The sequence below is a fragment of the Oncorhynchus tshawytscha genome, linkage group LG20, assembly GCF_018296145.1.
Source record: "Oncorhynchus tshawytscha isolate Ot180627B linkage group LG20, Otsh_v2.0, whole genome shotgun sequence".
Lineage (NCBI taxonomy): Eukaryota > Metazoa > Chordata > Actinopteri > Salmoniformes > Salmonidae > Oncorhynchus > Oncorhynchus tshawytscha.
In genome coordinates, this window is record NC_056448.1 from 24,582,522 (window position 1) to 24,605,139 (window position 22,618).

Below are 22,618 nucleotides of genomic sequence, written 5' to 3' on the forward strand. Positions count from 1 at the left end.
ATTTTCATAGCAATACTTGTGTGAAAACTGTTTTACAATAATTTTTATTCAAAAAATATAATCCAAATATTCAAGGGGGGTGCAATATCAGGGTCACAATACACTATACACAATCTTAAAATGATAACTAAAATTTTATTAAACAGACATAATCAGTCTATAAATAAATAATTATGTGGCATGATACTGCAATTAACATTTCCCTCTGACCATCAAATGTTATTATTTTCTTTCTGGGCCTCTTATGTCACCTCTTAGTCCTCTACTTTGTCCTGAAATAAATCATCATAATTTGTGTTGTCAGGCTCCTCCTCAGGCTCCTAAGGACAGAAAAACAAGTAAAGTGAGTGAAAGGTTGTAAGTAGTTGGGAGCGCACTTAGTATACTTAGAAATGTAGTACATTACTTCCAAAAGCAAGACTATAATTAAGCACTAGGCATACGTTTCAGTCCACATAGTGGATTTTTATGTACTTACCTTTGGCTCCTTGAACTCCAAGTCTTCTCCGTATTGTATGGAAAAGTCAATGTGCTGAAGCACTATGTTGATGCCTTCCTCATCTGTGCGGTCAAATGGCAGGAATCTCACCATGCTGTAGTCATCAATCTGGAAAACAAACAAACATATATATATATATATATTTTAAATGAATTCCAAATTCAGAAATCATTCAAAATCATTAACACCATTGCTGCCTTTTCTCTGAGCGTGGCTGTGTGCACAGCAGGAACTTACCAAGCCACAGATGGCTTTGGTCAGCTTCTTGAACTTCTTGCTCCTAATGGTGACAGAGTTGTCCTCCATCATTGAGTACATGTCTGGGTCCAGGTATCTGCATGGAGAGAGTGAGATCTGTCAGTGTCAGCCAATACAGGTCCGCTAAGCATGTGCATAGGATGCATTCAGAGCCAGACACACACAAAATCAGATAAACAAAGACCACAGTGACAGATAAACACATAAAAAGGAGGAATTCTTTCATTCTGGCACCTACTTTTCAATGTCCTTTTTGGCCTTGGGACTCAGCAGGTCCATTTTAGTCATTATATTGACTGTTGGAATCTCCAAAGACACCATGGCACTCAAAGCAGCCATGATACCAGAGATGAACTGGGATGGGAGAAAATTGTTTAGCAATTAACTTCAAATACTACTGTCAGAGCATATTATTGACAGAGTAAAAGGCAGCATGATCAGGAATAAGGTGGGTTAATAGTGGCCAGATACCTTGAAGGTCTCCACCATGAACTGTGAGTCTACCAGGAAGACGCCACAAACACGGAATTCCCATTGCTGGAGCTGCTCTACGAGCTGCCTCATCACAGGGAGGTGTGTGTAGAGCTCTATTTGACCTGCAGACATCAACAACCATGTCATAATTTTAGTTAATACCACTCTCACTACAACATCAGCACAAACTTCTCAACAACTATGATCATCATGTTCAAAATCAGATCCATCAAAGTAATGTTCCTTGCCCCTCTCTATGAATAGCACTTTACCAGGACAGTCAAACAGTATGTAGTCATCCTCCACGTGGCCCAGGCTCTCCTCCAGCCAGTCAAAGTTGTTGGCAAAGTACTCCATGCAGAACACCAGCCCTCCATTTGGGCCGAACCTCAGTGACTCATCCTCCATCACGTCATCCACCATAATCAGCTCCCGGATATCTGAGGGTAGAAAAACAACCAGTCAGTCCCACTCACTGTAATATACACAGGACTATCACAGAACTCCTCAGAGATGTGTTTTACCTGCCATGACCGGGTAATCAAAGTGTTCAGCGGCTGGGTCTAGGTTGACCACCTGTACAGAGCGGTTTATGGCTTCTGCATGCTGGATCAGTGTAGAGCAGTAGGTACTCTAAAGATAGGGGAGATTAATAAACCACAGCGGACTAAAATATCTGTGGCAAAAACATACGTGATGATATGATAACTTTTAATTGGATAAATCAAGCAACATCTACAGTACAAGCACATCAGAAAAGTGCTGGAAATGCATTTCTGACACTGACAAGTCATGGTCAATGGCAGTGCATGTAGCTCAGACCTTGGATGTTGCAACTAAACTAGCAAGCGCTAACTATAACTATTTTAATATGTGAATTGCCTTTAATTGTAAAGCATAGCCTAGCCCTGCTCGTTTAGCTACATTTTGGAATGACATGGAACAAACAGCAAACACTTAACGGTAGCTAGCTACTAGCTACCCACTGAAGCTAACAGTAACGTTTCAGTGTTGTGGATAGCTAACGACTTTAGCTAAAAACATTAGCTAGCTAGCTTAGTTAGTTAACTTACCTTTCCACTTCCCGCGGGGCCCATCACGAGTTGAGCATAACGAGGCATTTATAGTATAATATCCCAAGGACTGAAACTACACAAAACAATTTTAGTCGCTTAATTATTAAAGAGTAATGTTGCTAAACCATGTCGGCGGCTACATTCACAGCTAACATGCTTGCAGGCAGAAGACATTCGCTAACTACGGGTATTGTGTGAAGACCGAAAGTTGTCGTTCGAGTGAGCAGAGTGAGCAGTAGATTTTCACGCATGCGTACAAATGTACGCCAATGTCAAGAATGTCAAGAATCGACAGCAACTTAGATTTTGTCAGTCAATATTATTGCTACTTCTGGTTTTGAATGAAAAAACAGGTGATATTTGCTGAAAATGCCAAGACTATGTCAGAGTGCATCGGATGAAACACGATGATGGTATCTTGCCAAAAATGTATGGCTGTCTCAGTGCAATAATGGTCTTGATGTCATTTTCCAATAATATCTGCTTTGAACACTATATAGGACAAATTACATTGCACGTTTCTAATCATGTGTCTATGTCCCTTATTGAAATAGTACAATTAATTATTTTAAATGTTATATTTAAATGTTATAGATTACATTCGTTTATAGCGTTCAATTAAATTTAACAATAACATAAAGGAATAGAATAGGTAAATTCACTTCGTCAATAAATACATTCAATAGGTCAATTCAAGGACTTTAACCAGACAATGAAAATACCTATTTTCTATTGTAGAATTTCATAATTCAAAGAGAGGTAACTTTAGGAAAAACATGTTTTCAATATCATGATATGTGTAGATTGCAATCTGAGACGAGTTTTTCTAACGGGGACTGTGGCAGCGCGTTAATTTGCGAGAAAACTGAGATTACAAAATGACCAATAAGCACTAGAATTATGTGGAAACAGCAAGTATATTAGTGAGGAACATCTTTATCAAAATATTTCAAATATCAAAATGAAGAATGTTGCATATTGGCAGGCAGCAGTGTGTTCAGTGGTTTCCCTTGGAGTAACAGCCCCTCTTCTTGCTAGGGCCACTCCTCTTGGTCAACATCAAGCTCCAAGGCAACCAGACCCTTAGTCTCAGTAGGAAAGCAAAACCATATTGACATTAATGCATAATGTTGTAGTGTTTTCCTAAAGCCTTAGGAAGGCTCAAATCACTGGGGGCTCATGCTGTTCATGTGGGGTCAGACGACATTAGGAACGCTAGCTTGGAACTACTGAAAATTGATTTTAAAGAATTGATTCCCACTTCAAAAAGCAGCAAATTAATTCAGGCCCGATGCAAACACTGGGCCACGTCTGTGAAAGATTCAGCAGGCTACTGGCATGTCACACTTGGCTAAAAGACTACAGCATTTGGGGCTGACACCAGGACAGAAGCATTACATATCCACGATTGCTGATGCTTACAGAGCATGCACATAAACTCATCCAGAAACATGACCTAAAATGTGCTTCACAGATGCATCAGGACAGGGAAAACTAGGGGTTACTCTATAACCATGGTGGACACATCCTACAAGGAGGTTGTGGGACAGTGAAGTACTACAATGATGATGATGTTTAAGATTGGTGGTCATACCTGTTTGAGGCATAAGAAAAGTGCTCATAGGATTCACATTTTTTTTTTGTAGGTTTCATAAGGGAGAAGGACCGAGTCCTAGATGTGCATCCAGAGGTTGGATGAACACCCATGTTAAGTCATGAGATAAATTAACATCATTCCAAAATTCACAGCAAGACCACGCCTCGACCACATTGTGGACCGAAGGACATATGGGTAAACCATTCTACCAAATATCCCCAATCAACAAATGAGGTGTATGGCGTTTACTTTTTTAGAATCTGATGTCAAAAACTGTCCTTTTTTTTGCCTGTGGTTAATCCTACAGGACATCACCAGGTTATTCTGTGTCAAAAGACAGGAAATCCAAAAAGCAGGACTATAGTAGTTTTTTACTCCATGCTTACATCTGTGCCTTTATCAGTGTTCATAAAAAGACAACCTGGAGTTAAATGGCTGATGACTGAGTGAATGCATGAGCTCACTGTCTATGGGGGAGCAAGATGACTTATTCTCAATCATATGACTGCATTGCTCATTTGTTTTCAGTGTTTTTACATGTGGTGTAATTTTCTTTAAGTGTTAAAGGGATCCTTCGGAATGTTGGCAATGAGGCCTGTTATCTACTTCCCCAGAGTCAGATGATCTTGTGGATATCATTTTATGTCTCTGTGTCAAGTTTCGCGAGCCAATGCTAACTAGTATTAGCGCAATGACTGGAAGTCTATGGGTATCTGCTAGCATACTTCATTGCCAAAATCCTTAAGTTTCCCTAAAAGTGTTTTCTTTGTCTTACAATTTAATAGGAACAGGTGGCTGAGAATGAAATGGGATTCTTATTGTGGGTGAAATTAGTAAGAGAAGGCTCACTACAGGAAAATAAAAGGCCATGGAGCTACATGTACTTACAAGACATTTTACATGACAATACATAAAATTCAAAAAGTGGCACCAAATATTTATTTGAATGACATTATGCAAACGCGTGTGACAATTGCATTTTTTAAATTTATTTTTACAGACACCACATGGTGGGTGGAACACATGCCAATGCGGATGACATAAAATATTATACATTTCTTGATAGAGTTAAGTTAGCAAACAGTTATGGTAGAGCATTTTTTTGTGGTTATGTAGTTGGAGCTGCAGGTAGAAAGGAATGAAACGATACACTGAACGACGGCACCCCTTGCCTCACCCCTCCCTTTTCAGCCCTGGGTTTAGGATTTCTTGTACTCAATCCTCTCCACTTTGACGTCATCTCCTATGAGCTGGTATACGTACGTCACCACTGTGGATGCTTGGATGTCCATCAATACAAAAGATGGGATGATGTTGCTGAGGAGAAGCCAAACAGGGGAGAGGAATGCTCATGTTTACACACCAGTGTAATGCTAGCAGTTAGCAACTTACCAAGTCACTTTAAAAACATCTGCTAAATTACCCAATAAATATGTCAACGGCTTAATTTGTAGAAATTCCACCATTACCTTTCCAGTGCATTGTAGGCTCCAGTTGCTGAGCCAGGGTTGATGTAGAACTTGTTCTCGTTTTCGAAGGCCTCAAACTTGTGTGTGTGTCCAGAGATGAGGATGTCGACGTCGAGCTGCCTCTGCAGCAGGGCCAGGCTTGCCATGTCCCCCCAGGGGATCACCTGGTGCCCATGGATCAGGCCGATCTTAAACTGACCTACTGTCACCACTTTCTGCTCCGGGTAGTTCAGGTTCTATAGGGAAGAGAAGGCAGAAAACACCACAGCTCATCCACTTTCCTTAACTATTAAAAGATTATACATACATTTTGATATAATGGATCATGTATTAAAGCATAAGGGAAGCGGATATAAAAACCTCATCAAAGTCTCCCCTGACAATGTGTACGTCCCCAGCCAGTGTCTTCAGGTAGTCATAGCTCTCCTTGGTGCAGAGGTTTCCTGTACAGAGGATGTGCTGGATCTTGCCTGGCACCAACAGCTTCTTAAACTTGGCTGGTAGGGTGTTGCATCGGTGGGGGATGTGCAGGTCACCTAACACCAGGACCAACTGGCATCAAAACAGTGGATGGAGAGATGAGATATGTTGGCAGTTACAGGAGGGAGCTCTGTCATACTTACAAAATGTAGGCTGTCCATTAGGAGGATGACATCAAGTTGAGTCGATACCATTTCAACTCAGTCAACTCAGGAAATGAAATTCAACATGTGACTTGCAAATGTTCAACTAGTCTGTCGTATTGAATTTCAATTCATCTTAAAAATGCCACAACTTTGGTCCTTGAGTTGGAAGATAACGAAGTTCTCGAGTAGGGTATATCAATAGTCCATGGTAATTAGAAGATTGTTGCCAATTTGATCAAGGACTAAAGCTTATTGTCCCATTCCGCAGAATACTCTATCCCCACATATATCAGTTTGTCTGAACAGCGACGAACAAATAATTAAGGAGTCTTTATTTTTCCACATCACACATAGGAAAGGTCATACTACATCACCAACCATCCAGCAAAGGGTGTGTACCCAAAATAACAGTTTGATACATTTAGAGGCAACTCTAAAAACAAACAGATTGCTCAATAACCTCACCTGAATGCATGGCAACATTCTTGGTGTGTATGTGTGTTAGCATGGAAAATGTCTTTATTACCAGGACATCATTATAAGGCTAACCCTTAGAGTTTAGCGAGGTATGGGGTGTTACGATGACAGGCATCCCTCCATTAGTCTGCAAAACAAGCCTCCAGAAGAGGTAGAACAGGCAGAGTACAGGTTCCAACACAGAGAGCGTGCACTTACCCGGTGACCAGCCTGAATACAGAGTAGAAGAAGATTGGAGAAGGGGTAGGGTGGGTAACAGGGGTGGGAAGCAGGATGTGTGTGGAGAGATTGACATGAAGCAAGATCAAAGATAGGAAAGGAAAAAATAAAACCAGGTGGGAAAATAGTGAAAACTTAAATAAAAAATTAAGGAAACATTCCAAACAAATAAGTGTTAGTAAGGTGACAATAGATGATATCCTTAATTGTTAGTGGGTTGCAAGTAAGATCATAATTATAGCGTGAGTGATTATAGTAGTGCCCCTACCAAACACTAACGTTAGGTTTGTGCACTGACACAAAATGTCAAACGGTCCATCAAGTTTAAATAAAACTAAAATGACTGAATTTAAATACCTAACTTGCTGCGATGAGTAGGCATGAGAAATGACATGGTGGTAGCTAAACTACCAGAGAAAATGAAGAAATCACCTGCTAGCTGAGACATGGAGAAGGAAATTAGCTAACGTTAGCTAGCTACTCGAGCAAACTCAATCTCATCACACAGATTCACAGACAATGACAAATTTAAAGTAGAACCCAATGCAGATTGAAAGGGTGATTGATTTGAGCAAGTACTGCGTTGTTTTTCAGACCACTTTTTTGTCATGTGATCATCGTTCATCCATCTCGGGCTAGCTAGCAGACCAACATGCTTTATATGCTGGGATCTAGAGATAAGAGTTTACGGTCACAACGCAATTAGTCCATACATCCACATACAAGCAATGTTCACGAAAAATAAACAAGGTAAAAAAAAATCTAATATTTACTTTATTTTCACTTACCATAGTCTATTTTGCTGTGTAGGGCTTCAGGAAGCAGCTACGCAAGAAAACGTAATGACGTTATGAGTAAGTCATGCAATCAGCCAATGGATGCCGAGCAATCTTACGGAGGCCAATGTAGAACATACTCGAATGTGAGCAAGGTGGATTCCTGCCATTTTTTTAAAATTCATTGCTTTACTTTCTATCTCAATGCCCCCATTCGAATGCATTATAGACATAATGCATAGAGTTGTGAATGTATCTTTCAAGTGCTACTCCCTCCATGTCAAACCTTATTTAAATTCTGTATAAAATTATATCAGTCTCACAGAGATTGCAGACATTCATACCAATGAGTCAACAGCTACAAAACATTGTAAATCTTATCTGACAATAAGCCTGAATTATAAACACAGCTCACAGTTTTCTAGAAAGGTTTATTGGGGTACAACTAATTCCAAACAGAAATATGTAATCGTGGATGTGGAATGAAAAGGGGATATGGGGGAGAGACAGTGAGGTCCAGAGAGCTAGGTGTGCGAGTGTCCTGGGGTTGTTTGTCTCTACTCTAGAGAGAAGTTCAGGCCCAGCACCCCCACCCCCCCAGAGCCCTGCAGCAGCTGGGTGGCAGGGTCAAACTCCAGCGGCACAGTCTTGCTCTGCTTATGCTTCAGGTCCCGCTCCATCAGCTGTGTGCACAGACACAGAGCCACATTCCATCAACCACATGATCAAAGCCATGCATGTACACATGTATGCACACAATTTACAGTGACAGACACCAATACACTGACAAAGTAACATGCTAACAAATGATAAGACATTACACATTACAAATGAGATTAATATCCTCACCAACAAAGTAAAACCACTTGGGAATGTGAATCACCATGAGGACCAAAAAGTGGACGAAAGGACATTCAGAGTTTGGTCATGTCACCTCACCTCATAGGTGGATAGCTCCAGCAGCTCACTGATGGCATCCTCCTGCTGTGACAGTGGCTTGTTGATCACCATGGCAGCCGTGGCCACATCAGGGTGGTAATGCTTCTGCAGGGTCTACACTCAGGAGAGCAGGAGGGGAAAGTGAAGAGCACAGTGAGTTTGGCTGTGTTCATCTCTATGTATCATGTTCTTGTTTCTCTGGATTCCCCTACACACCTGAATCTCCCACAGGCTGCTCTCCAGGGCGTGGCACTGGGAGGGGTCCTCCTCCTCCATCAGGTAGGGGTCGTCACAGGCTTCTGTCCAAACACACAGGAAATGACAAGCCATGTCAAACAACCTATCTATTGGAAAGCCCTTTTAAGACCTAGCCTATATGTCAAACCACCACATCAACATTATCATCATAATCAAATGAATTCATTCCCATCTCCAGACAGGTGAATGTATGGGGTGAAATGGGGACACTTACCGTCTGCTGCACTAGGCCGGTGAATGAGGACTCGGCAGGCAGGGTGGCGGCGGATCAGGTTGCAGATGAAGGGCAGTACCATGAGCAGAACAGCAGGTGGCGCCGTGAGGGCCAGGCGGGACAGACGCTTGGCAAATGCTGCCACCAAGTAGACTGGCAAGTGACTGGAGAAAGAAAAAAAAGACACCATGGACAAATAGTTGATAACTGTTAACTGATTTACAGAAAGTGTGATGATAAAATGCCAGTCATTGATAGTTAATGGAGTGATCATGACAGAGAGGTCTTACGTGGAAGAGAGGAAGAGGTTAGCTAAGTGGAAGAAGCGTGCTCTGTACTTCACATGGAAAACAGAGGGCTCCAGCAGGCTGTACAACTTCTTGTAGAAATCGGGATAATCTCTGCAAACACACAGGCACACACTTAAATGGTTATTACTAGAATAGTCACATGACTCTAGTGTTGAGGGAAAGTAACTCCAACTTTAAAATATTCAATAGCTAGGACCAGGTTTTTTTTGTTCCTATGATAGTGGGTAATGTCTACCTCTGTTTAAATAGTTTGCATCCAATGCAAAAACCTAAACCTTCAGAAGCTGAGGAAGACAATGTTTGCTGGTTCAGTACCTTCTGCACTAAGAGTGTGGAATACTCACAGGTTGTGCTGATGGATGAGCACAAACAGGCCATTGAGAGCCAGCAGACTGATTGCCCCTCCTGTACAGACACAGAAAAAAACAATATACAAGGAATTAACTTTCCCAGTCGTACAAAATAAAGCTACACAGAATGCCACTGTGGGTGATGAGTATGGCTGTATTACAGACGTTCTAACACACTTATGGTTACAGTACACCACAAATAATATATTTCTGGTAGTACTCTTCTCTTTCAGTACAGTGTGGCATCTAGTCAGATTGGTCTATAGGTGACAAACTATGGAAACTCAACTCACCAACATCATAGGCTGCAGTCAGGAAGTCGATCATCAGTGTGGGATTGCTTATGTGGGGCAGGATGGAGTCATGGAGGATCACCAGCACCTTCTTGTACATGTTGCTGGGCAACTACAGGGTATGAAAGACATGAGACTGAAAATCTGGGACTCTAGACTGGAACAAAAGACAAGTTCAAAGGTGGTCTATATGTTAAAGTGGATCTTATACCTTATACTTCAGAAACCCGAGCCACAACCGCTCAAAGGTACGCTTGTGTTCCTGATGGGAAGGAGAGAATCATTACATTCACATTATAGCAATACTTTAAATCATGAGACACAAAAAGCATGTTTTCTCCAGATGATAGGGGGCTTTGCTTACTTTTAGTTTGGCTGCTTTCCAGTCTTCATGTTTAGCTGTAAAATGAACCAAGCGGCAAACAATCACACAATAAGTTGAGGCTGAGGCTGCGCAACAGAAGGAAGTCTGGAAGCTTCTTCCCTAGAGCTAAAGAACCGAATCACGTTCTGTGTATGTGTTCTTTTACGCACACCCTTTTCTCCGTAGCTGCTGCTCACCCTCCCTTCACATTTCTCACTTAACCCCCTCCCCCCAAAAACACACTACAACTTTGACTGCCTGTCTGCCTCGCCAATGTTTGCAATGACGATGAAAAAATAACATGAAATCCCTATTTAGACTGCGTGTCTGTTGTGCTTACGTTTTATAATAGCCTACTGTTACAACAGACAAAGTTTGTTAAATCATCTTTTCTACAACATGTCGAAGGTTGCCGGCTACACCAGACAAAGACGTCCGATCATCGCTCCTGAGCGGCTAAAACACATCTGTGCTTAGAGAATCCCACGCATACACAGAAGCTTCAGGTGTTTAGCTGAAGAGGCATCCAGAGAATTTGGCAACTCAGCCACTCGGATAATTTAATGGCACCTTTGCACAACAATGGTGATGGTGCATAAAGATGGAGGAATTCAGAAATGACATCATTGTTTAACACTACCCACAGAGTTCTTAAATTACGGCGCACGACATGGTTCAATGTAGCAGTAAACCAGCACAATTTACTTTTTTTCAAATTGCTACTGTCTTGGAGCTAGAATTCGGGCCATGTATACTGTGCTAATGCTGTAAAAAAAACTGAGCAATGTACAATATGGCGAACTAAGCATTTGTGCTAAGTACATGGGGGGCCTCCATCTTTATGCACCTTCCCCATTGAAAAATATGGACAATTTTAAGAACATGTTCCATACAAGTTATTAAAAATGCATTGTTTTCATTTTAATATATAGAATAAGAGCAAAACAGCAGGCTGACCTTCCTGTTTGACCAGGTAGTTGGTGAGTTCTGACTCCTGGCTAGGCATGTTGATATTGGACAGCAGTGTGAACACGTTGTTCTGGTAAATGGGCATCACTGCCTGAAGAGACAAGACAAGACCATTCTAAACAAACAACATCAGTCAGATATGACAGCCCAACACTTGAGCTAAGGCGTGGAGCACAAGTCAACTGAGGTGATTAAAGACAAAATAGTGAAGAATGTTAAAAATACATAACTGCTATAGAACAAACACCTAAACAAGTTACAATATACCATCTCATTTAGAACCTCCAAACAGACACCAGTCCTGGCGGGGCTTACCCCTTTGGTTTTGTCCATCACCCTGCCCACGTTGTCACGGACAGAGCTCATGACATAGTAACGCACATCCTCCATATCCATGTACTTCTGAAATCTGGAGATGAGAAGCGCCATATCCTCGTCCTGAGAGAGCAGCCGCTCCACCACTGCCTGTTCACAGAGCAACGGATCGTTACAGACAGAATCTCAATGTAACAGGTGTGGGTCAGTCGGTGGAGCATGGCGCTTGTAACGCCAAGGATTGTGGGATCGATTCCCGCTGGTGCCACCCATACTAACAATGTCTGCACACATGACTATGTTGCTTTGAATAAATATTTAATTGACACCCCTACCTGGATGAGTTCTCTTGGGAAGCTGTAGTGTTCACTCCAGTCCAAGTCTTGGAGGGGGAACTTTCCTTCCATGGAGGCAAACTGCATCAGTGCACACAGGGCACTCTCCTGCATCGGAATAAATAGCATCGTCAGCCCAAACACACAACATTTGACTAAATCCTCCATTTAAAATAAGTACATTTCACACACACGTCACTAATGATTAGGACCAATGGTTTTTCTTTACCGTGTGACCAAACACCAGGCCCTAATAAATCAGAACGTATGAAGCAGCTGACCTTTTATTCTTGGACCTAAATCAGACTGAGATACCAAATACTGGTATACAGTCTGAAACAAAGCACTGCAAAAAGTTTAATTACAAGCCAGAATGTTAAATAAAATAACATTTTAACTTACTTAAACAGTTGTAGTTGGTCCTTTAGTGGGTCAACATTTTTGACAAAATATCCACAGGAAAGTATTACTTACCAGACTTTTTAGAGTGCCAGTACTGCTGTTGAAATGTATACCCCGAGCACATGTGCAAAACCATGTAAACACCTGCAAGACTTCAGTTAGTATGAATGCATTAAGTGCATGTACTTCCGTCCTGTGCGCGTGCTTTAGGTCAACAGCAAACAACTCTTGATTGCCACAGACTGAGACTTGCGTTTTGAAGTCGTTTTAATAATAGTTTCCTGTGGATATTTTGTGTAAAATTTCAACCCACTGAAGGACAAACCTGATCGCCAATCGGCAGAGTACGTTCAAATATAATTTTATACAACATTTGTGACCGACAAGGAACATTTAGTTTTTTTTTTTTCCCTATGTGCCACAATTGGGACTAAATAGGGCCCAGAGTTTTCTTAGCCTGGTTGCCAGTGTTTCTGTTCTCTCGCAAACTCCTTATGAAATTGAGTGATAAGGAGTAGGCAAGAGTTCAAACTGAACTGGGGCCAGGCCAGTCTTCCCTCCTGGCCCTAACAATTAACTTTGTGTTGACAAAAAAGTAACTCGCCTTAATCTGGTATGATTCATGGCTGATGTGCTCCAGCAGCAGCTCCAAACAACTGTTGTATCGGTGGCGCATGAACATGCAGTACTTCTCATCCGCACTGCGATCACCTGCGAGGACACAAAAAGTCAGTCACCGGCATAGCCTGAGGCCCAAGCAACATAGAGATACAAGACACCTAAAGGTATATATTTTTTTTTTGTTGCAAAGTCTAACTCTATAGATGTAAATGAATAAAAGACTTTCCCAAACAGACTACATACGTTGTCCTTGTACTTGGTGAGGAAATGCCACAAAAATACTGAAGAAAAATATAAAACGCAACATGTAAAGTGCTGGTCCCATGTTTCATGAGCTTTCACTAGCTTTAAGCACCAACTGTCAGAGCAACTCACAACATCTGTACATAGCCCATCTATAAATTGTACGAATAACTACCTCTTCCCCTACTGTATTTATTTATTTTGCTCCTTTGTCAAATCTACCAGTGTATTAATTGCTATATTGTATTTACTTTGCCACCATGGCCTATTTATTGCCTTCACCTCCCTTATCTCACCTCATTTGCTCACATTGTATATAGACTTATTTTTCTACTGTATTATTGACTGTATGTTTGTTTTACTCCATGTGTAACTCTGTGTTGCTATATGTGTCGAACTGCTTTGCTTTATCTTGGCCAGATCGCAGTTGTAAATGAGAACTTGTTCTCAACTGGCCTACCTGGTTAAATAATGGTGAAATAAATGTTTTTTTAAATGAGCTGAAATAAAAGATCCCAGATATGATCCATACACACACACACACAGAAAAAAATATTCTCCCAAATTGTGTGAACAAATTTGTTTACATCCCTGTTAGTGAGCATTTCTCCTGTATCAAGATAATCCATCCACCTGACAGGAGTGGCATATCAAGAAGCTGATTAAACAGCATGATCGTTATACAGGTGCAACTTGTGCTGGGGACAATAAAAGGACACTCTGAAATGTGCAGTTTTTTCACAATGCCACAGCTGTCTCAAGTTGAGGGAGCATGCAATTGGCATGTTGATTGCAGGAATGCCCACCAGAGCTGTAGCCAGAGAACTGAAGGTTCATTTCTCTACAATAAGCTGCCTCAAACGTTGTTTTAGAGAATTTGGCAGTACGTCCAACCAGCTTCACAACCACGCCAGCCCAGGACCTCTACATCAGGCTTCTTCACCTGCGGGATAGTCTGAGAACCAGCTACCCAGACAGCTGATGAAACCGAGGAGTATTTTTGTGAGGAAAAAGCCATTCTGATTGGCTGGGCCTGGCTCCCCAGTGGATGAGCCTGACTCCCCCCCATGGCTGCGCCCCTGCCCAGTCATGTGAAATCCATAGATTAGACCATAATGAATTTATTTTAATTGACTAATTTCCTTATGTGAACTGTAACTCAGTCAAATTGTTGAAATTGTTTCTCGTTGCATTTATATATTTTTAGTATACCTTTTTTCTGGTTGCCAGATCTGGAGTTGCAGAGCAAAACTGATACTCACCACCAATCAACAACTCTTCTTTGGGCAGTTTCCCAACATACAGCTCTCCCCTCTCCAACAACGTGCTGAACAGTTTAGTACATCCATCAATCGCACAAACAACGTTCTTCTCTTTCTCTGACTGAGGATGAAAGTGGGGAGAATGTGCATTGGTATGTAATATATATCGTCAATCACCATGAGAACCATGGGGCCAAATATGGGGGGGGGCTAGCTAGCTTTCCAAAACCAAGAGGCAAAGCTAACATTGAACACGCACATTAGACCGTTTCTGTTAAGTTACATACCTGAAGATACTCAAGAACGTCGAACACATCGTTGGCATGTTTCTTGCTCTGAATAATCAGATCTACTTTACCGTTGATGTCTATTTTAGGTGTTTTCACATCATTTACGGTTAAGTTTTCCGAACTCACGTTGCACCTCTTCGAAGCCGCCATTTTTCCCCCAGATGAGGGTAGTGTTGACGTCCTTTACGTTCTAATTTCGCCCCCTTGCGGTCGGCGTGTATACTGTGCTGGGCCTGGCCAAATATCTAAAATAAATATTCTAGCTGTACTGTAACAAATGTACTTCCATAATTTACATGTGACATTCCAAAACAAATTGAAAGCTTTATAAAACACCATCATTCCTATCATTGCACCCTGTCTTAGACCTACATGTCTTATCAACTTGCGTTTGTTTCATGAAACACATCCAACTAACAAATCCTTACAAATAAATGTTACAAATATTTTACTAGAAAGGATTCACACAATGGTTTAAAAATAACAAAAATGTTTATTAAAATGTCTTCATTATTGAGTAAATCAGTGGCATTACTGACAATGCATTTCAATAGCAAAACAAAAGCTCATTCTTGAGATACAGCAAAGCAAAAGGTGTCTTTCCACTTGCCAGAGACTTCAAAGTGCAGAATCTGATCTATTACCCTCCTCATCATCCTGAAAATGGAAAATGGTTTTATGAGTTTCAAAAAAGGGAGGGTGATGGCACCTCCCAAAAAGACAGCAGGTTTTATGAGGTCTGGGTGTTAAGTGCTTATAGTTGATGATTCATCTAATAATGTTAAACATTTTGTAGGACAAAGAACCACTGATAATTGAACTGGCAAATATATAATTGTGTTGTATTCACCCACCTGCTCCCTATCCTTATCCTGCGCTCCTGTTGCAGTTGCCTCAAAGTCATGTATGGGCAGTGTGGCCATCCAGCTAGCCATGGACCCTTCCTTGCACTCTGTCTCCACAATGCTGGGGTAGATGTGCTCCTCCTTGAAAGCCAAGATGGCCTGCTCCTCTTCAGTCCACTCCAGGCACTCATGGAGGCCGTCCCCACCAAACCGCTTGTTGTACCTGTCAAAGTGCACCTTCTCCAGCACCAGGCCCAGGCCAGGGGCTTTGGGCACGTCCACTTTCTCCTCACCCCAGCTTCGCTTTAACACTTCGTCCCCCGAATAGCCCTTCACCACAGCTATCACCAGGCCGATCATCTTCCGGATCTGATGCATCATGAAGCTCTGGCCACGCACAGTAATCTCTGCGAACTCGGCGCCTCCACGCACAAAGGGCTCGCCACAGGACATCTCTGTGATGTAGCGGCGGGCGCTGGGGTCCCGCGCGGCCTTCTGGGAGGTGAAGTTGTGAAAGTTATGGGTGCCCTTGTAGCTGCCAAACAGCTGGTTTACTCTCTGCAGTGTCTCTGGCTCAAGGCGGAATGCAGCAGAATTGTTGGTGTAATAGTCCTTTGGGGAGAAGGCCACAGTGGGGAGCATGTAGGAGTATGTGCGGGCATCACAGCTGTTTTTAGAATTAAAGCCCCCCGTCACTCGTTTCAGACCTATAGGGACAAAAGATCACAAACGATGCAGAACAACATTGGTAACTAAACCGTTCTTGTCTTTAAAGTTTTCTTTTTGATATCAATTGTTTTTATTATATGTTCAAGCCAATAGGCAGAATAAACAGCATTGGACAAACAACATTGCATTGTCAGTGTATGTCCAACACATTTTCACATAACACCTTGAATCAATTACTTCCCAAAAGGGACCACCAAGACCTCCTAGTCTTTATACAAGAACCATAGGCTGCTTTGTGACGGTTTTAGGCTTGTCTCCAACACATTTGACAGGAAGCAGTGCGATCTCACCCAGCACTCTGATCTGTGGTGGAAGATTGGAGTTGATCTTTTCCATTACGTCTTCAATCATCCACAGTTTTAGAGAGACCACTTGACCAGCTGCAGAAACACCCTGACAGAAAACAAATTAAGCTGATCACAAAGCAAGGTAATAACAATGAATTTGTGTTTGAGGCCACACAAAGTGTATATGTCTTTTCCTGTGCATTTAATTTCTTCAGGTATAAAACAAATGTAAGGATACTTGCTCAAGGGATGCATTTGGGCAGACAGCTACTAAGCCTTTTCCATGCTTGCCTCCCATACCTTGTCTGTTCTCGCACATCTTTGGAATGACATTTTTTTCATGTCATCTCCATGGTTGTCTGGGATGCACCCAGACTTAATCAGTGCTGTGACCAGCTCATCCTCAATGGTTTTGAACTGGGAGGATCCAGCATTTCTCTGAAACACAAAACACAGCAGATTAAGTAAATCTAAATGCAACATGCAACAATTTCAATGATTTTACTGAGTTACAGTTCATATAAGGACATCAGTCAATTGAAATGAGGGCCTAATCTATAGATTTCACATGATCCGGCAGGGGCGCGAGCCAAGGGTGGGCATAGAACCCCCCACTGGTGAGCCAGGCCCAGCCAATCAGAATGTTTTTCCCCACAGAAGGGCTTTATTACAGACAGAAATTTCATCAGCTGTCTGGGTGGCTGGTCTCAGACAATCTCACAAGTGAAGATGCCAGATGTGGAGGTCCTGGGCTAGAGTGGTTACACATGGTCTGCTGTTGTGAGGCCGGTTGGACGCATTTCCAATGGTAGCAAAATGAACATTAAAATTCTCTGGCAACAGCTCTGGTGGACATTCCTGCAGACAGCATTCTAATTGCACGATCCCTCAAAACCTGAGACATCTGTGGCATTGTATTGTGCGACAAAAATGCACAGTTTACAGTGGCCTTTTATTGTCGCTAGCACAAGGTGCACCTGTGTAATGATCAAACATTTCATAAGCATCTTGATATGTCACACCTGTCAGGTGGATGGATTATCTTGGCAAAAGATAAATGCTCACTAATTTGGTTGTAAACAAATGTCCGTATGGAAAATTTCTGGGATCTTTTATTTCAGCTTATGAAACATGGGACCAACATGTTGAGTTTATATTTTTGTTGAGTATATTTAGAAAGCTGCACCTAAATGGAGGACTAGCTATTTTTATTGAATCATCCCTTTATGAAAATATTAAGATTAATACCAACCTGCATACCGTAGTAACCTTTGCCTGAATATGCCAAAAGCAGGACCACTTTTCTTTTGGGGTGTTTCCTCTCATTGCCAGTTGGTTCTACAGACTTCAGCTTCTTTCTGATGTGTCCATTCTCACCCGACTCTCCATTTCCTTCCTCCACTCGTTTCAGTGGCTTGATCAGCATATTTCCTGACCCTTCTTCACTCATCATCCACCGGATCCCTGCACACTTGTAAAGCCAACCTGGTGAAAACACAGATAGCTAGTTAAAGGGATAGTATTGTGAGTGAGTTAAGAGCTAGAGTTTCCACCCTGTTCCTTTGACCTAATAAATCACTTCATATCTAAAAAAAATCATATCTGAGAAGGGGAGTGAAGGAGACCAGAACGGAGGGAACAACAACCTTCTAAAATGAAATCCAGCAGTGGGCTTAAGGCTGAAATCGATACCTAGACCCTTATCCCTAGGTACTCTAGAATCACTACAGACAACATATCCAATCATTTCAGATCTACATGACTTCCTGCCTGGAGGAGGAGGAGCTAATGGTCATCATTACATGAAAGTTTACGAACATTAGAACACCACACCAATATGGATTCTCTTCATTTGACTTTCTTCCAAAGTAGTCAGATCATTTCGTTCAATTAGGTTTACTGTTGCTTCTGATACGCAACACTGGTGGACAAATATTCATCATTTCTCAAGTGTTAATTTAATGACATATGATAATGTTTTAAGTTCTGAAGATCTAAATAGGAGCCAGCTAGCTATCGTTACCGATTCAGCTAGGCAAACTAGCTTCCTCACACAACAAATACAAATTGCCTATGGTTTGCTACCTAGCCAGCTAACTAGCTACCATGACCAGCAATAAATAGGAAAAATCCTTTGCAGGAGACTCACGTGTGATCCACGAAAAATCGTTAAATACGTCTAGCTTATAGCACAACTTTGGCAGTTAATCCATCTACGACAGCTGTACAATCTGAAACAAAAATGCGAGAAACCCTTTACAAGCTAGATAGCTATCACTGCAGGCAGCAACAGCGACACACATGGGCAAAATCAACTTTGACCTTCTCCTTCTTCTTCTATGATATAATGGCGGTTCCGCAAACAAACGTTAAAGGTGCATGCCGCCACTTACTGTGCTGGAGTGTGTGGTCAATCACGGTTTACAACATAAGCTCCACATTTCTAAATCCTTCTACCTGACTCAGTACTTCTGAGAAAAAAAGAGCCCTACTAACTTCTAAAATCCATTTCCAAACTCAATAACCATAGCCTTGCACCTCTCTTCAACATACAACAATATAACATGTCCCACCATTTCATCTACTATACACTCCAGACACAAACTATTCACATGCTTGCCAACCAGATGTGATGATGATTTCAAGCCACATTACAACCTGTGTTGTGATAATTGCGTTGTTTGCTCTATAACCTGTTAATTCCTATGCTTTACAACTATGATATATAGGCCTAAAGACCAAGATAATAAGAAGACACAGTGGCAGAATAAATTCAACCACACCTATGTTTTATCACAAAACCAGATAGTAACCTCTGTCCAGTGAAGTACACAAAGAATATTGCATGTATAGTAACAGACCGTTACATCACCTACAGCATGGCCAAGCAAGTTAATGTATCCGAAATGTGCAGACCACTAAACAACTATTAATTTAGAACAACAGACAGTTACCGCAAGTCGCAAAGAAAACAGAAGCTGCCTCCACTATTCTCGGACCATTTCAACTTCAACATCCACAAATCACCTCTGCTTAGTCTAATACAGTCACAACTAAAAGATACCAAAAACAATTTAGTCCAATCAACATAAGCTGAATATGATGTGGCTGTCCATGGTTCTGATTTCTGTTTGAGTGCGCATGTGTGTGTGGGTGCACATGCGTTTGTGCAAGTAGAAAAACATGTTGACTCACCCTACTTGTAGAGAAACACAAATGCCATCCTCCTCTCTTTCAAGTTGACGAAACAGTCTATCACTCTGTCATACAGTAAAGTATTTATTTTTTAATGTCCTAGGCTACCTGGCTAAAATTCTTGCTCTCTAGCCTAAATTCCATTCTCGGGCAATGTTAGCTAGTTAACATTAGCCTTCTACATCTAGCTACAAAGGGAACTTCCATCCTCTCAGGCCAGGGGCACAACAATGTATGACATAATGGTTGGATCAGAATTGGCATTATAATCGTTGGCTAGTACAGAGGATAAAGTAAAAGCACAAGTCCAAATCCCTTTCTCCAGCCATGGCTAATTTAGGAAAGGGACCATTTTAGCTAGCTGGCAAGCTAACCACCGGAGGACAACAACACAACGAGATAGAACAACAAGTTTTTCTGTCAATGACGAATGATCTCAATGGTATTTGATAGGACTGACACCAAATCCAAGTTGGCTTCCCTTGACACTTTTTTTTGGTGCACCAGGATCATTCACAGTTGAGATCGCTTAGTTTAGCTCAACGCTGATTGGCTATTTATTTATAGTTTTTTTGTCAAGGGAGGCCAGATGATCGCTGGCTTCCCTTCCCTTCAATGCTGTGGTCTACAATGTCATACTTGTTTGTTCCCAGACAACATCAGATAGATGGCCTACACATAGAGAGAGAGAGGTGTGCTGTTTCGCTCACTCGGATGATTTCTCCTGTGAGATACAGTATTCATGGATGCCAAGGATACATTTCCTTGGCATCCATGAATACACGCCACTGCCACCAACCTTTCTTTGGAGGGCATATACAGGTCATTCGGAAAGTATACAGACCCCTTGACTTTTTCCACATATTGTTATACCCTTATTCTAATATTTATTAAATTGTTATTTTTTTCCCACATACATTTACACACAATACCCATAATGACAAAGCAAAAACAGGTTTTTAGAAATGTTTGCAAATATATTTAAAAAATACTGAAATATCACATTTACATAAGTACTGAGACCCTTTACTCAGTACTTTGTTGAAGCACCTTTGGCAGTGATTACACCCTAGAGTCTTCTTGGGTATGATGCTACAAGCTTGGCACAGATGCATTTGGGAAGTTTCTTCTCTGCAGATCCTCCCAAGCTCTGTCCCTATTTTCATGCACTATCTGTGCCCACTAGAGTGCAGTAGATCATCACAGATATACTGTATGCCAATGAAAAGCAAGGGTCAGAGTTGAGGGCTCAATTCCATCAAATTTGCAGCTGCACATGTACATTTCTACCCTCGGTCAAATACAATCACAAAGGTTTTTGATTAATGTTATAATGCGAAGTATACTCTCCTCACAGCTCTCACCAGATCTCACAATAAGACATATCCGTAATTTGTAAGCAAAGACACTGAATAATAGCAAATAACCTTTTTGATTAAATCCTGTCATGACAGTGTGTTATAATAACAAATGTTATTCTTTTACCATTTCCCCCAATTCCCCCCCAACCATCTCCTATGTCTAATGGTGGTATACAGGTCACAAGTCTACTACATGTAGAGACGCCATGAATGACACATCAATCAGCATTATCATCCTTAATCAATAGAGTGAATTTTCCCTATTTCTATGTCAAACCAGATTCTTTCTCCCAATTTTTCACAGCACCTTATAAGGTGATCATCTGACAAACTGCCCAGAGGAAGTTGTCAAACAGACTTAATATGGGAAAAGAACACAAGCAGCCACATTCCATTTCCACACAAGTAAAACCATTTGGTAAAATAAGTAGGAAACGGTGTGTGTGTGTTGGTGGTGGGAGCCTGGGGGGGATAATATATTCTATTGTTTGTTTCAAATCTGAGATAATGGACATGACATGATATTTTACCGTGATGTTAAGTCTGCAACAGTCAGCCTGTCTGTATCTCTATCTCTCTCAACAGTAATACTGGGGACCCACTGTTCATGAAGGATTTCAGTCCATCTGAACATCAATAAGACACCATTTACCTTAAGCTTTTACATGAACCTTTACATTGTATGGGAGTAATGTGCATTAAACATCTACTGCCCATTTTAAAAGCTCTGGGACTAGTTGATGGGCAGATCTCCATAACAACCCCACATCAGCTGAACAATGTCAGCCCTCCTACATCTTATCTGGCGTGGCAGAAAAGTTGCAGACCCTTGTTTTATTGTTTCCATCAGAGGTCTACACGAAACTCTATCTATTTTCCTCATTGGGGGTTGATGTATGAAAAGACACACTAATCACAGTGTCTATAAATAACCATAATCTCAGGCAGACAACAGGCCAGCTGTAAGAGACAGAAACCATCTCCTACTATAATCCACCTCCCCGAATAACTCACAACCCAGGGGTGATATTCACATTGACAAGATTTTGTACAGACTCAACTTCTTGGGGCAGTTTCCTGGACATAGATTACAATTTATCCTGGACCAAAAAGCATGTTCAATTCTGCATTGAGTGTGCATTTTATTCCAGGACAATTTTTCTTATTTAACTAGGCAAGTCGGTTAAGAACAAATTCTTATTTACAATGACAGCCTACAGGGAAACAGTAGGTTAACTGCCTTGTTCAGGGTCAGAATGACCAATCATTACCTTGTCAGCTCTGGGATTTGATCCAAGAACCTTTCAGATACAGGCTCAATGCTCTAACCACTAGGCTACCTGCCACCCCTAGTCTTAACCTGTGTCCAGGAACCTGCACCCTTGGTTGGTATGATATCAGGAAATGTGAATCAAACACTCACATAGGCCTAAAAATAATAAAGTAGAACTTTATAGAACTCTGCAACAACATTTAATGTATTATTTTTAGCTGCCACAGCACATGCTAATAGACCCTGATATGGCCATAGATAGCCTAATGGGTAATGCGGTGGCCTGTGTTG

General features: G+C 41.4%; 4 protein-coding genes across 5 annotated transcripts; all 4 read right to left on the reverse strand.

Moving 5' to 3' along the window:
* Positions 1 to 25: 25 nt before the first annotated feature.
* Positions 26 to 2,545, reverse strand: LOC112220371 (GPN-loop GTPase 3). The gene is made up of 8 exons (XM_024382224.2): positions 2,305 to 2,545; positions 1,756 to 1,864; positions 1,504 to 1,671; positions 1,229 to 1,353; positions 996 to 1,111; positions 737 to 833; positions 479 to 607; positions 26 to 320 (listed from the first exon to the last, which is right to left on the reverse strand). The coding sequence occupies exons 1-8, from the start codon at positions 2,350 to 2,352 to the stop codon at positions 255 to 257; spliced, it is 858 nt and encodes a 285-aa protein (XP_024237992.2). The 5' UTR covers positions 2,353 to 2,545; the 3' UTR covers positions 26 to 254.
* A 2,270-nt stretch (positions 2,546 to 4,815) lies between these two features.
* LOC112220372 (vacuolar protein sorting-associated protein 29) lies at positions 4,816 to 7,589 on the reverse strand. 2 transcript variants are annotated; one of them, XM_024382225.2, is made up of 5 exons: positions 7,484 to 7,509; positions 6,675 to 6,686; positions 5,734 to 5,925; positions 5,374 to 5,609; positions 4,816 to 5,221 (listed from the first exon to the last, which is right to left on the reverse strand). In XM_024382225.2, the coding sequence occupies exons 1-5, from the start codon at positions 7,484 to 7,486 to the stop codon at positions 5,104 to 5,106; spliced, it is 561 nt and encodes a 186-aa protein (XP_024237993.1). In that variant the 5' UTR covers positions 7,487 to 7,509; the 3' UTR covers positions 4,816 to 5,103. The 2 variants fall into 2 exon arrangements, with proteins under 2 accessions (XP_024237993.1, XP_024237994.1); XM_024382226.1 differs by lacking the exon at positions 6,675 to 6,686 and having other exon boundaries at positions 7,484 to 7,589.
* Positions 7,590 to 7,882: 293 nt separating this feature from the next.
* noc4l (nucleolar complex associated 4 homolog) lies at positions 7,883 to 14,814 on the reverse strand. Its single transcript, XM_024382222.2, has 15 exons — positions 14,635 to 14,814; positions 14,348 to 14,468; positions 12,826 to 12,932; positions 11,820 to 11,927; positions 11,485 to 11,634; positions 11,158 to 11,260; positions 10,201 to 10,235; positions 10,048 to 10,098; positions 9,837 to 9,948; positions 9,538 to 9,598; positions 9,173 to 9,283; positions 8,883 to 9,046; positions 8,627 to 8,709; positions 8,411 to 8,524; positions 7,883 to 8,154 (listed from the first exon to the last, which is right to left on the reverse strand). The coding sequence occupies exons 1-15, from the start codon at positions 14,785 to 14,787 to the stop codon at positions 8,029 to 8,031; spliced, it is 1,599 nt and encodes a 532-aa protein (XP_024237990.1). The 5' UTR covers positions 14,788 to 14,814; the 3' UTR covers positions 7,883 to 8,028.
* A 296-nt stretch (positions 14,815 to 15,110) lies between these two features.
* pus1 (pseudouridine synthase 1) lies at positions 15,111 to 18,825 on the reverse strand. Its single transcript, XM_024382221.2, has 6 exons — positions 18,648 to 18,825; positions 17,751 to 17,983; positions 16,799 to 16,936; positions 16,502 to 16,604; positions 15,492 to 16,189; positions 15,111 to 15,294 (listed from the first exon to the last, which is right to left on the reverse strand). Exons 2-6 carry the CDS (start codon positions 17,949 to 17,951, stop codon positions 15,256 to 15,258), a joined length of 1,179 nt encoding a protein of 392 aa, XP_024237989.1. The 5' UTR covers positions 17,952 to 17,983; positions 18,648 to 18,825; the 3' UTR covers positions 15,111 to 15,255.
* Between the last annotated feature and the right edge of the window lie 3,793 nt (positions 18,826 to 22,618).